Genomic DNA, 14,505 nt, shown 5'->3' on the forward strand with positions numbered 1-14,505 from the left:
AATATGTTTAATGTCTTTTCTTACACCTACCTTTCAAATTCGATTAGTTTTTTTTTTTTAACAAACAATAATATTTACACTAAGGAGGAATGGGTGGGCTTAATCTCACAACGGATTAGTAATAATGTAATTCAAACTCGAGTTTGACGAAAATCGAACCTAAAACCTCTTACTTATAAATGAAAAGAAATATCACTAGACCGAGTGGCACATTTCAAATTCGATTTAATTTCGATGTTTTTCTGTTTTGCTGTTGGGTTACATCTCAAAAGTTCAAATATATCCATTTGCTACGTTTTCTCCAGAATGATAACAGATGGGCCACCGGGATGACAATTTTTACTTTTTGTATTTTTGTTTTCTTTGTTTTTTTTTGTTGTTTTTCTATTTGCACTTTGGCTATTGATCGTAAAAGCATCATTCCGCTTTAAATGACCATGTGATCTTGTTTTGTCATACAAAAAATATAATTAAAAATGTTTGTATTCTCCTTATAACTATTTGATAATTTTGAACAATTCATTTGATTTAAAGACCACTTAGCCACCCATGTGCCAAAATAATCAACAATTGTCGTACAAATAGCATTCATGATAGAGTCAATTTATTTGATTCATATAGATGACTAAACACGATTTTCAAATCAAACAAATTACTCTGAAGATGATGGATAAATACAATAAACAAATCGAATTACGACGTTTAAATACTGAAATAGTGTCACATCACGATGGAAGGAATAATGACTCCTTATAAGTACAGAGCCTAAGTATTATCCTTTACAATGCATACATTTGGCTGTAAGCAAATTTGTATACAACTTCACCCCAAAAAAATCAAATAAATTAAGTACACAAAGCGAACTAATTCTTCATTTTAAATCATTACCATACAAATAAAATCCAAGCAAAAAATTATAAAAGAAAACAAAAACAAAAACTAGAGATAATAAATTAGATTACAAAGCCCCAACCAACTCTAGTCTGCTGAGAGTTGGCCTTACGATTTATGTGCCTATAAATTAACAATTTCGTCAAACCACCAAATCATCAACAAATTCAAAGGAAAATGGTGTAACAGAAGGTCAACTGCAGTCTGCAGTGATTTTTAAACCCACCTCCTTATCATTTCTTAGCAAGTAATTAAAGATCTGTGCTTCTATCAATCCAGATACGCTCCTGATTTCGCTAACCAAACCTGTCGTGCAAAAACAGCAGTGATTTTGGATTAAGCATGATAAACAAATAGAACCCAGATTTACAAGCAATGTCAACGAAATAAACAACTATGTATCATCTAAGACAAAATGGTTAACACACGAAAAGTTTGGTATGCTTGGATGACTCTTTAAGTATACAAAATTCAGGGTAAAGAATGTCAGTTTCCATATTTCTAATGTAGTTTCGACAAGCCTAGAAGGATGAAAGGGAGAAACGAAAACTAGCGAATGAGGATGCTCACCCACATATGTAACGACATCAGCACGGAGAAACAATAACTGCTGATAGCTGATCTCTATTAAAACCGAGTCATTTGCTGCATCATTTGAGAACCAGTTGATTGTGAAACCAACTGTTCTGCACCAAGAGATGGTTTTATTACGTGGTTTGCGCCAACTGGATTGCCAAACCCTCTGATCATCTCTTTAGGCGTATTGGGATTTGTGTCCAGGTTTGATGATTCCATCAGTGCCCGAATCTAACCAAATGGTTGGTTGTAGACCAACTTTCAGTTGTTCGTTAAGAAAATGAATATTAAAAGTAAGAACATATACACAGAAAATTCAAACTTACCACATCCAAACGCTTCTTATGGAGATCACTCGACAACTGTATGTTTTAAAAGCAAGGTATTCCAATAAATCTCTTGGATTGAAAAATTGGTAAGAAATTATAGTAATACTAAAGAATTGCACTAAAAAGGGACCACCATGCATTCTACTTTTGTGTCTTCAGCAGTTGATTATGAATTCAACCAAACATACAAAACATATTCAACTCAAAAGAAGTACTTATCCAACTTCAAATTTGTCCTCCAAAATAGATATACTAAAAGATGTTAGATGCACCGTAATGTTCATCCTAAGACGTTGAAGATACTTACAGATTTGTTTTGGTACTTCCTCTCCTCACTTGAAAAACCAGGAATTGTCAAATGCCAATTTTTCTCTGCAAAATTAGTTCAAGCATTAAATTCCCAATGCTACACTTGCACCAACTATGATTCATATAGAGGACCAAGTGAGTCAAGGTTTTTGTGATAATGGATTTTATATTAATATAATATAAACTTAGATGCTACTATAGCTTCCATGCTATTATTATACATATCCCCACAAATCTCATATTCATCGCATGAGCCAAACAATGACCTCAATGAACTCTAAAACTCATAAACACACAAAAAAATATATTCATCCATAAATGAGCCTTATTTATTATTATTTTTTTTTCCCTTTCTAATAATAAAAAAAAAATAAAAAATTGATACCAACTTGGAAAAAACAACCTGAGAAGTTATTAATCAAGGAAAAAATAACAATGAAAGACGAGCACAAAGAAGTGCAGCACAGGGGCAACCAGAAACCTTAATTCATTATTTTTGTAGATAAGTAGTTAAGTACATTGGTCTGTGCTATACAGGAACCAGTAGAGAGAATGAACACAGATTTGTTAATGATGAGACAGATAAGTTAAATTCGCTGATTATTTAGTATGTGTATTCAGAAACCTCTCGTTTGCATCCCATATCAACTCAAATAAGATTTTTCTCTTAAGTATCAAATTAGGAGACCAGTACATTTATTATGCAACTTAATGGCATAGAAATTTCCCAATAATCACAAGAAATATGGAGATGAGTTGTAGTACAGAACAAACCTAGGTGTAGCAACACATCCTTGGACTCTAAAGTTGAAGATTTTCTATGCTTTGCCAAATTGCATGCATATGTTGTCACCTGCAAATAGGCATAGGATAAACACTTAATGTCCATTTGTGCCATATAAAGCTTCATTTTATTTGGTCAGACATGCCAGAGAAAGCTTGACATTCAGAATGTGAAGTATCTATCAGCAGTACAAAATTAATTTGGGCCTATTTTGATGCATGTCCACGTGTGTCTATTTATATGGACCCAATCTAACAAGAGGACTTGTATATCAACTGTTTAATTAAATGTGACCAATTGATATGTTTATCAGTCATCTAAAGTTGTTCTACAGATATGCAAAGTCCTTAAGTTAGATCAGCAATTGAACGTCATTATATACACATATGGTACAAAAGTTTGCATGTCAAGCCTCACAGAATCAATGAAGTCATCAGCAATCTCCAAGAGAAGATCTTCAACTTCTGGATCCAGCCTTCCTTGAGAATCAACCTGAGCAGGAGAAAAAAGTTCTCACAATGACAAATTTATTTCTAGAGCACACACAACCCCCCTCCCAACACACAAACCAAAAAAAGAAATAGCAGTTTAAATAAGGAATACCTGAGAGACTACATCTTGTATCTTTCTCTTCCCCAGAAGTTGGTTAGTTGCTTCTGTTCCTTGGCTTGAACTCCCTCCAGGTGTAGTTGTACCAGATGCAGTAGCATCAGGCTGTGATCCTGTTAAACTAAGAGATTTCTGGCCTGCGGGTACAGCCATCCTTGGCGAGTTCTGCTGCTGCTGTTGCTGCTGCGATTGTTGCTGCAGTGGCTGCTGCTGAAGTTGCTGTTGATGCTGCTGCTGCTGCAGCCGTGGATGTCCCATTTGTTGCTGCTGCTGCTGCTGTACAAGCTGGTTTAACTGTTGTTCGGTCAAGGGCATGGACTTTTGCAACTGATTAGAAGCCAGTTGCTGCTGAAGGAGAACCTGCTGCCTATGTTGAATACGGAACGAAGGTGAGCCAGGGGCGGGAATTGCTGGCATTTGCTTCAACCACTGTTGTGAGAAAGAATTCTGCATCATTGCTGGCTGTCCATTCTGAGAGACCGCAGATAGCTGAGGGTTCATAAATGCAAGTGAAGACGTTCTTGGCAAGCTCTGAACCTGTACTTTGTAAAGTCAGATCAAAATGTCCCAACCATAAATTGATATATCCATCAAAGACTTGCTATAGAGTAACAGCATTGCCAAGGATTGTTAAAGTGTATAAATACATCTCTATCATTCCTGCTGAGCAAAATGCCAACACTGTACCACCAACATTAATATGCCTACAATTCTACAAAAATACCCATCAAGGGGAAGTGGGTCATTACAGTAACAAGTGTACCAGTAGTTTAGAAAAGAATGATCGATTCCATTCAATAAAAATTGGAAAATGATCTTACATACTATTACAACTGATAAGCCTAATGTTAGATGCTACAAACAAATGACAACCACCACCAAAATAGAAAACGAAAAAGAAAAACATATTTTCTGGGCAGAGGAATTGAGGACACTATAGGATACCAGCAGAGCAATTGATGCTTTGAAAGGCTTCTTTGCAACTAAAATTCATGTAGCTTGAATAAAGTGTTTCATTCTCATTGGTCTCCAAGTACCAAAATGAATAGTTGACATAATTGCTTCCCCTGTTCCACATGATTCAATATAACTACTTTATAAGATTTCAGGAGTCAATAAAATGTCCTCAGAATGAAAGCAGCTAGCGCAAAACCACCACGCAACTTACTCAAAAGCGATATCCTAGATGCAAAGATCAAGCAGAGGTTTTGGCGATTTGTTTTAAGTTGGGTACGAAAAGCATGAATGACATCATAGTTAGGTATCCTGATTCATTTGTTACGTGCAGATCTTAATTAGGGTTTGAAATCTCAATCAAACCAAGCAAAAGGTAGAACAATTTTAAATCATAATACAATTAACATTGTTTGGCCAGTGGGTTCTGTCTTTGAACGGAGGAAAATTCACTAAGAAAACATGAAGGTCTGAATAATGGCCGTGCCACTCTTAAAATCAAAACTTTCTTAGAACCAGAAAGTGGAATTCCACAGTTTGAAACTTTGAATTTCCCCCCCAAACCTAAGAATAAATGACCTTCAATTATTACTTCGAACAGGTCAGACTACAAATATAGAGCCAAAAGAAAGTCAGCCTTGCTGTACGAGCCCTTATTGCAGGGTTCAAAACCAACACATAAGTTTAATAGAATATGAGAAACTCAAGCTGTAGAAAAACTCATTATACACCATAGCATGATCAGCAAGAATGAGTACTTCACACACCCGACATTGTATAACAATTTGCATACACAAAGAAACTCAAAACAAGACAAACAAAGCAGTTGGTAGGATAAATTAGAAGACGCCTAAGTTAACAGATCAGGCAAGAGGAAAGTATGCAATTATACCTGTGCAGAGGTGAGTGAATTTTGTTGGGCCAATTGTTGCCTAAGTTGGCCCTGCCCCTGATTCATTCTCTGTTGAGCAAAAGAAGCAATGGCCCCATTAGCTCTTAGTTGAGAGCTCAAATTGATGGATCCCATCATCCCCATTGCTTGGGTTCCTTGTAAAGATTGCCCAGGAGAATTACCTTGATGAAATTGGGAACCTTGGACCAGACCGCCTTTTTGTCTCGGCTGCAGAAAGTTTACTAATTTTGTTAAACAAGAAACATTTCCATTTTCAAGAAAGCATTAAGTGCACTGGTGTGCTAACTTAACAGTGTTTAATATATTATACAACAATCCAACAGCCTTCACTGATGCACTAATATTCAATTCGGAATTCAAAGGGAAACAGGTGTACCATATTACAATTAACATTGTTTGCATTTGATTTGTAATACTAATGACGATGCACTTTACTATGTAGTATATGATTAACTTGGTCTTAGGAAGTGTAGCATAACTATATCGAATAATTTTGCCCACATTTAAGCAACCGACTATGACGATATAACATTTGCCAAAAACACTACCAAGAAACTTCTGTTGCTACTAAACACAACTTATTTATATTCCACTTCCCATACCAAGTACTACGCAAATGCACATTAATTACGCCACATTTCACCTGCCACAATCAAAAGATAACAGAAAATTTCATGAGGGTAATAAAACTCATACCGAGCCCAACAACTGCGGCTGCAGATTGAATTGCGCAGCTGCAACAGCAGCAGTGCCTGACAACATGGGCAGGTGGCCACTCTGCCCAATCAAGCCTGATCGCGACAAATTCCCACCGCCAATTTGCTGCGTCTGCTGTGCCGGGTTTTGCTGTTGCTGCTGCTGATTCTGCTGTTGAATACCACCAGAGCCACCAAAATTCACCTGCCCATACAAGCCCCCTTGCTGCCTCATCATACCAAAATGCTGCTGCTGCTGCTGCGGGTTCTGACTCAGCTGCTGAAGCTGGTTCATTCGGGACATCGACGGCGACCTCTGCATACTCTGCTGGAGCTGGTAATTCGCCATGGAACTCACATTCACGTTCTGGGATTGTTGCACCAATGACTGAGATTGCTGTTGCAGCTGTAGCTGCTGCTGCTGCTGCTGGGTAGATTTCTGCGCGTAATCCAATCCAACGGTGGGTGAAATGTGCTGGGTTTGAGGAAGAGAGATGTTGGGCATGGGAGGGAGAGGTGGGGATGCGAGTTGAGGAGATTGGGAGACAGTTGAAGGGGATGGGATTGCTTGATTTGCAGAAGGGTTTGCTGGGTTTTGTGTGATCATAATGTTTGAGGCTGATGCTGCTGCTGCTGCTGGGTCAATGCTGGGTTGGAGGGGGTTTGGGGACGACGATGGGCCGTTTTCCGCCATGTTTCCGAATTCGTTTGCTTTTCTGAGGAATTGGGTTTCTGGGTTTTGATCTTCGTGACGACCAAGACGTTAATTCATGGCGGATTTTTTGGTTTCTGAAATTCGGGAACTTGAAGTTTCAGAAGAGCGAAGCGAGAGAGGGGGCTTGAAGAAGGACACAGAGAGAGAGGGAAGAGGAGGAGAGATCGAATCTGGTGCGTACACATCAGCAGAGGGACACCAATTGGTGGGTCACCAAATCCTCTGCCTTCCGGGGAAAACAAATCATGGTAGATGGAAAATCTGGACCGTTTATCATCTCTAATTGTAAGAGAGTACATGGATACCCATTAAGACACATTTAGTTTGATTTTACTTTACACCATCATCACTACTCTCAATCTTATCTCTATATTATAGTAATATCAAATTAAACGCGTCTTAAAGGGCACCACTTACAACCCAGTGGATTAATTTGCCACCTCTAGTTGTTTGTTGTTTGTACCATACTTGATCAATCCCGAAACTACCAAGTACCGGTCAACTTCATACCTTCAAGGACCCACTGAAGGGTTCATGCTGAGACACCCATGCTGAAGCACAAGAGTTTCCCTCCACCCAGGAAGTCAATCACAATACGACACGTGTCAAAGTCAGAATAAAGCTCCTAGAGTCCCACATCGACCGCATTAGAAAGCTGAAGACTCTCCTCAACTATAAAATAAGACCATTCTCCTACAATTAATGGGGAATGTCTTTATTGTACTTAAACTAGTCATTAGAATCTACTAATGATGATTATGCTTGAACTTATGTACTTGTGTAAACTCTTCACTATTAATGAGTGTTAACAAAAATATGAATCTCTAAAGAATACAAAGATTATGAGCAAAGTAGAAGAGTAAAGGATTCTCAGATTTCTTAGTAAAGTGAAGAATTCTTACAAAGCTTTCTTACTTCATGTGGAAGACTAAGTGGCTATATGTACTAACAAATCACAATTACAATTACAATATTACCCTCTAACCTCCTTACTCAATTACCATCTTATCCTCCTTAACAACCTCAACTCTAACTACCTTTCTTTTAACTAACTTGACTCAGCTAATCATTGGTTAATACTCCCCCCTCAAGCTATGGTTAGAAGTTGCCGTGACCCTGTGATGAAGCTGCACTACTTTCTGTTGCCAACAAAAGCACCCAGAGTAAGATGAAGACAGTGTTTTACAAAGATTGGACTGTGAAGACCCTTAGTAAAAACATCTGCAACCTGCTCATTAGTTGGTATGTACTGCACGGTGATATCACCTTTCTGGACTTTTTCTCGAACAAAATGAAAATCGGTATCCAAATGTTTGATCCGAGAATGAAATACTAGATTGGAGCACAGAGCCAAAGCAGAAAGATTATCACAATGAAGTTTAGGTGGGAGTGGAAGAAACTGATGCACATCTCTGAGCAATGACCGTATCCAATATACATCAGAGGCACAGTGAGCTAAAGCTTTGTATTCAGCTTCGGTTGAACTTCGAGAAACTGTAGCTTGTTTCTTGGATTGCCATGAGACAGGATTAGATCCAAGAAACACAACCAAACCAGTAATAGACCTGCGTGTATTTATATCTGCTGCCCAATAGGAATCAGAATATGCAGCAATGGTAAAATCAGATGACCTGGTATACGTTAAACCACAGTCTAAAGTTCCATGCAGATATCTCAGGATGCGCTTCACCAGATGCATGTGCATATCTGTTGGATTAGTCATATACTGACACACCACATTAACAGAATGAGCAATATCTGGGCGAGTGAAGGTGAGGTACTGAAGGGTTCCCACAAGACTGCGATAATGAGTAGGATCAGCTAAAAGAGTGCCTTCATGTACAAGTAACTGAGAGTGAGGCTTAGATGGTGTTGATGTGGATTTACAAGTCTCCATCCCTACTTTCTTGAGTAGCTCTTTGGCATAATTGGACTGTGTTACCAGTAACGAACCATCGGAATTATAGTGAATTTGTAAGCCCAAGAAATATGTTAATCTGCCCATATCCTTTAATTCAAACACTTCAGCAAGATCAGTGATAACAGATTGAATCTTACATGAGGATGAACCTGTAAGAATAATATCATCAACATAGAGAAGAAAGAGAATAACATCCCCATCATCAACCTTCACAAACAAACTAGAATTTGATAATGCAGTTTGAAAACCAAGTGCAGGGAGAAAACTTGTGAATTTGGAATTCCAGGCCCGTGGTGCCTGTTTAAGACCATACAAGGACTTAACCAATCGGCAAACATGATTTAAATATGTAGGATCAACAAACCCCTGTGGCTGCTTCATATATATTTCTTCCTCAAGGTCACCATGAAGGAAAGCATTCTTGACGTCCAATTGCCTCAAATGCCAATGAAATTGTGCTGCCAAAGCAAGAATTACCCTGACTGTAGTATGCCTAACCACTGGACTGAATGTCTCAGAGTAGTCCAAGCCCTCCTTTTGACTGAACCATTGGGCCACCAATCGTGCTTTGTACCTAGAAATGGTGCCATCTGAATTCCTTTTGACTTTATATACCCATTTACTCCCAATAACTTCCCTATTTGATGGAAGAGGAACTAGTCTCCAAGTCCCTTGAGCCTTTAAAGCATCAAATTCCTCCTGCATGGCATGTTGCCATTGAGGGACAGTGGATGCAGCTCGAAAGTGTTTTGGTTCTTCAACTGCTCCAATGTCAGCAAGGAAAGAGAAACCACAGGAATCCACAGGAGGAACCGAGACTAAAGTAGAATCCAGTTGAAGAAAGGACAATTCAGGAAAATGTGTCACATAAGAAGAATAATCCTTTCTTGACATAGCCCCTGTTTTGAGCCTTGTTTGAATTCCAGTAAGGACAGTTGAGACATCACAATTACTAGCCAAGTCATTAGAAGAGGATAAAGGAAGAATTACCTGGAGTTGTGTAGGATCTAAGACATGAAGCAAGAGAACTGTACCATATGGAGGGGAAAGAGTAGGTGTTGATGCAGATGGGGTTTCAAATTCCTGAACTTCTGAGCCTTGATGTAGAGGACCGGATTCATGATGAGAAACTTCAGAAGATATAGTGTGCTCAACTGGACTCGAATGAACCATAGTATTAGGAACTGAATGGCTCATAGGCATAGGTGCAGGAATAAACACAGGCACCGATCGAAAACTAGTAGTAGCAGACTGTACTTCTTGTAATGACTTTGAAAGATTCATGTAAGGAAACATAGTCTCATAAAAAATAACATGTCTTGAAATTATAGACTTGCTATTTATTGGGTTATAACAAATCACCCCTTTGTAGCCCATTGAATAGCCCAAAAAAACACACATTTCAGACCTTGACTGCAATTTGTGGGCATTATATGGTCTTAACCAAGGATATACAACACAACCAAACACTTTCAAGGACTTGAGATCAGGTTGTTTAGTATAGAGTCTAGAATAAGGAGACTCCATAGAATTAGACTTACATGGCATTCTATTGATAAGGAAAACAGAATGGGCACATGCAAAATACCAGAACTCAATTGGTAACTGAGCTATAATCAGTAAAGTTATTGCAGTCTCTACAATGTGCCTATGCTTCCGTTCAACCAAACCATTCTGTTGGGGAGTATATGGACATGAGATCAACTGTTCTATCCCTTTTGTACCAAGAAAAGTTTTGAATGAGTGACTGACATACTCTCCACCCTAATCTGATTGTATACATTTTATAGATATTCCAAACTGTGTATGAATGAAATTGTAAAAGTTGACAAACACAGAAAAGAAATCTGATTTATTGCACAGTGGGAAAATCCAAGTGTACCGTGTGTATTCATCAAGAAAAGTTACATAGTATCTATATCCTTCTGAGGACTTTACAGGAGATGGACCCCAAATATCTGTATGAACCTTCTCAAAAGGGGAAGTACATTTATCAATCCTAGAAGAAAAGAAGAGTCTTGACATTTTACCCTTGACACAATGAGTACATATACTAAGTATCATCTACATCAACTGATATACCAGACTGTTTCAACATCACAGCTATTACTTCATTTGTAGGATGACCCATTCTTTAATGCCAGATACTGGATTTTACCATTTGTCCAAGAAAACCAGATGACTGCTGAATTGCAGAGTGCACTCCTTTTGAACTTTTGACCACAGGAATTTGAAACAATTGCCCTGGTCTACTCTTTCCGTGGTACAAAGTTTCCCTTGTTTTCTTGTCCTGCACAAAAAACTCACAGTCATCACAAATGAACCAGCTATGGTTATCAGCATAGAGTTGTTGTACAGATAATAAACTTCTGGAAATAAGTGGAACATGCAACACATTATTAAGAACAAGATCACTAGATTTAGTTTTCAGAATTGTGGAGCCAGTATTAGCAATAGATAACCCTGTGCCATTGCCAACAACTATTGTTTCGGAACCTTGGAATGGTGTAACTTGATTGAGAGAGGCAACATCAGCAATGATGTGATGAGAAGTTCCAGAGTCAACTATCCAAGCATTATTAGGACTAAATTATGTTGAATGTTGTGCAGCCATAGCATTGAAAGATGGTGGTGATGGTTGTGCTTGATAAGCATAGTTACTTCTGTGATTACATTCCAAAGCAGAATGACCCATCTTTCCACATATCTGACACTCAACAATGAAACCTGGTGATGGCATAGTTGAATTCCTTCGAAAACAGTTCACTGCAGTATGACCCCGTTTATTACATTCAACCACCACATTGGATCGAGTATCAGTGCTTCTAGACCACGCATTAGATCCATTCTGCCTTGTAGTATTAGCTGGAAACCCAGAAGAACTACCAGAGTTAAAAGATTTGCCTTTATACCCACCAGTTGACTTGAAATTGTTGTTACCCCTGTAACTTGAACCATGGAATGGCTTATGTCCAAACTGAGGTCGTGGACCAGTCTTAGGACTCATAAAACCAAATCCATAAGAAGGTGGATAAAATGTGGAAGGATCAGGAGGAAATGGTTGGGAAAACTGCTGCGGAAATGGCTGCAAGTATGGTTGTGATGCAGGAAGAACTGGTTGGGCAGTTCCAGGATAAAGAGACTGAGTTATAGTACCTCCAGTAGTTGAAGGAATATGACTATGCTTTGCAGGATGAGATGTGGAACCAGACCCGGAGGAAGATCCAACACCAGAAGAATTCATACCATGAACATATAAAGCTGACATATTTTGAGACAACAAGTTTATTTCACCCTCAATTTCCTTCTCAGCACCCAACAATTGTGCCCTGAATTCTTTTAAAGTAATAGAAGACTCCCTAGCCAATATCACAGTTCTTATAACAGAATACTCCTTAGGCAAACCTGCCAAGCCCGCAATTATAATGTCATTATCAGAAATTAACTCACCAGCTGCAGTTAATTGATCCCTAATACTCTTCAATCGCAACAGATATTTATCAACAGTATTTGTACCCTTTTGAATAGTATGCAATTCAGTTTTAAGATGATTCACTCTAGACTTAGAAACTGATGCATACCTATCCACCAGATTATTCCAAGCCTCAAATGCAGTTCTACACCCCAAAACATACTCCATAGCCTCATCTGTAAGAGTTGCTAGTAACAAGCTTAATAGCGCCATATTCATCGACTCTCATTCAACATAACCCGATGTAACCTCAGATGTTATCCCTGATTCTGTATTAACCACATACTTTGGTGGACACCCTATTGTACCATCAAAATAGCCAAAAAGCTTATAGCCTTTAAGAACTGCCTGAAATTGGAACGCCCATTTGACAAAATTATCATCCCGCAACTTTATAGTTAACATTCCCAGTAAATTCTCGACTTTAAACGATGAAGTAAGAATATCACTCAACAAACAAATTCACACCAAGAAATACTAAAATCTTGATTTTTGAGGAGATTGACACTCCAAGATTCACAATTTCATAGGAGAATGATACTCTAAGATCCACAAAAACAAGAAACTTTCGTCAACACACACTTCAATTCTTAGAGAATGATACTCCAAGATACACAGAAAGAATGATACTTCCTGAAATCAACACATCAAGAACTAAAAAACCAAACCCAGATCTCATACAAATCACAACTATCACAATTTCATAACATCCACACATTATTGCATTACGAACAGAAACAATGTCACCTGATACACAACGCAAATACCCCAAAATCTGAAGCCTGTGCGATTCCAAACGCCAGAAACCCAGTCGTCTGACCTCTGATCGCCCAGAACCCACACCGAATAACAGCGGAAGATTTCTTCAGAATCGGAAATGGCGACAAACCAAGACCGGCGATGATACCATGTTAACAAAAATATGAATCTCTAAAGAATACAAAGATTATGAGCAAAGTAGAAGAGTAAAGGATTCTCATATTTCTTAGTAAAGTGAAGAATTCTTACAAAGCTTTCTTACTTCATGTGGAAGACTAAGTGGATATATGTACTAACAAGTCACAATCACAATTACAATATTACCTTCTAACCTCCTTACTCTATTACCATCTTATCCTCCTTAACAACCTCAACTCTAACTACCTTTCTTTTAACTAACTTGACTCAGTTAATCATTGGTTAATAATGAGAACTCCTCTACTTCGTGGATATAGCCAAACTTATGGTGAACCACATACATCTTGTGTTTGCTTCCCTATCTCTATCCATTTACATATTATCCTAACTAGGTGACCAGAACAACCGAGCGAAGGTCAAAACTTGACACTTTACGTTGTTCCAAAGTCTCGCTGATTTTGTGCATCAACATTAAGCGCCGTCTATGGGAGCAACATTTATTCCTACTCTCACCAGCTTTGTCAAGCAGGTTTCCATTGTTTGTGCACTCTTTTTTTATCAGGCACCCCTCTCCAATATAGAGAATGAAGGAAGCCACAGCATGCAGAACAACAACATATCCCCCAAGTGTTTAATGTGAGGCAGCGAAAGAAGGAAAGAAAGAAGTTTGCTCTTCAAGCTAAAGTTGAAGAGCTTGAAGCTCAAAACAACAAAATAACGATCAAGAATGAGATCCTCAAATAACAATATAAGAAGTTCTTCGAGATGCTCCATGAAGCTAGACAAACTCAGACTCATGAGCCCTTCACCCCCGTGACTATAAATCACCACATGGCCACCCTACAACGCAAAGGTTCACATGTCTTCAACATGGGCGCTCTTAATGAGGAACAACCTTATCACCAAGATATTAATCAACATGAGACTTCTCTCAACCCAGCTGTTTCAAATTAAAGCAAAAGAAGCGGAAGAAGACATCTTTTTGCAAAAGGAATTGAAGGGTTAAGAGTTGTTTACCGTCACTGTCGAGACTTCTTGAGGTAGTGCCGACAAAAACATATCCACATAGGCTCAAGAATCAATGAACAAATGATCATCGAATAACTTGTTCCCTTACCGCAACACAGGCCAGCCCCCAATCCAGGAAATGAACGGCAAGCCTTAGGGCAACAAAAAGGCGTAGGATAAGGGACTTTCAACAGTCACATTCTGACAACCAGTATGTTGAGTCCAAAGAAAGGCCACATATCCTAGACTAATCTTCCATACTTTCAAGAAATGATGGAAACTTACAAAAGAAAGCTTCAATGGTGCCTGACTTCATTCAGGATCCCATTATCACGCAACTCCTTGAGGAAGTAAACAAGCTAAAGGCCGAGTGTCAAGGCAGAATACCTGACTAAAATCAGCCAAGGTCAAACCCTTTGATAAGGAGGATTT

The 14,505-nt window shown here is 38.5% G+C and overlaps 1 protein-coding gene across 2 annotated transcripts; it reads right to left on the reverse strand.

Moving 5' to 3' along the window:
- Window positions 1-845: 845 nt before the first annotated feature.
- Window positions 846-6,997, reverse strand: EER4 (Transcription initiation factor TFIID subunit A). 2 transcript variants are annotated; one of them, XM_068479266.2, is made up of 9 exons: window positions 6,062-6,997; window positions 5,345-5,572; window positions 3,493-4,035; window positions 3,307-3,381; window positions 2,880-2,958; window positions 2,104-2,168; window positions 1,794-1,829; window positions 1,462-1,698; window positions 846-1,197 (listed from the first exon to the last, which is right to left on the reverse strand). In XM_068479266.2, exons 1-8 carry the CDS (start codon window positions 6,752-6,754, stop codon window positions 1,519-1,521), a joined length of 1,899 nt encoding a protein of 632 aa, XP_068335367.2. In that variant the 5' UTR covers window positions 6,755-6,997; the 3' UTR covers window positions 846-1,197; window positions 1,462-1,518. The 2 variants fall into 2 exon arrangements, with proteins under 2 accessions (XP_068335367.2, XP_088556169.1); XM_088700043.1 differs by having other exon boundaries at window positions 1,466-1,698; window positions 6,062-6,917.
- Window positions 6,998-14,505: the final 7,508 nt, after the last annotated feature.

Source organism: Pyrus communis, chromosome 9, assembly GCF_041283825.1.
Source record: "Pyrus communis isolate YQ-2024b chromosome 9, ASM4128382v1, whole genome shotgun sequence".
Taxonomy (NCBI): Eukaryota; Viridiplantae; Streptophyta; class Magnoliopsida; order Rosales; family Rosaceae; genus Pyrus; species Pyrus communis.

What these genes read in the sequence shown, in the direction of transcription:
- EER4 (XM_068479266.2), bottom strand. Translation starts at nt 6,754, where the DNA reads ATGGCGGAAAACGGCCCATCGTCGTCCCCAAACCCCCTCCAACCCAGC. An exon ending in GGATGTGTTGCTACACCTAG is followed by an intron (nt 2,169 to 2,879) that starts GTTTGTTCTGTA and finishes CTAATTTTGCAG; the next exon opens with AGAAAAATTGGCATTTGACA. An exon ending in GGAAGTACCAAAACAAATCT is followed by an intron (nt 1,830 to 2,103) that starts GTAAGTATCTTC and finishes TAAAACATACAG; the next exon opens with TTGTCGAGTGATCTCCATAA.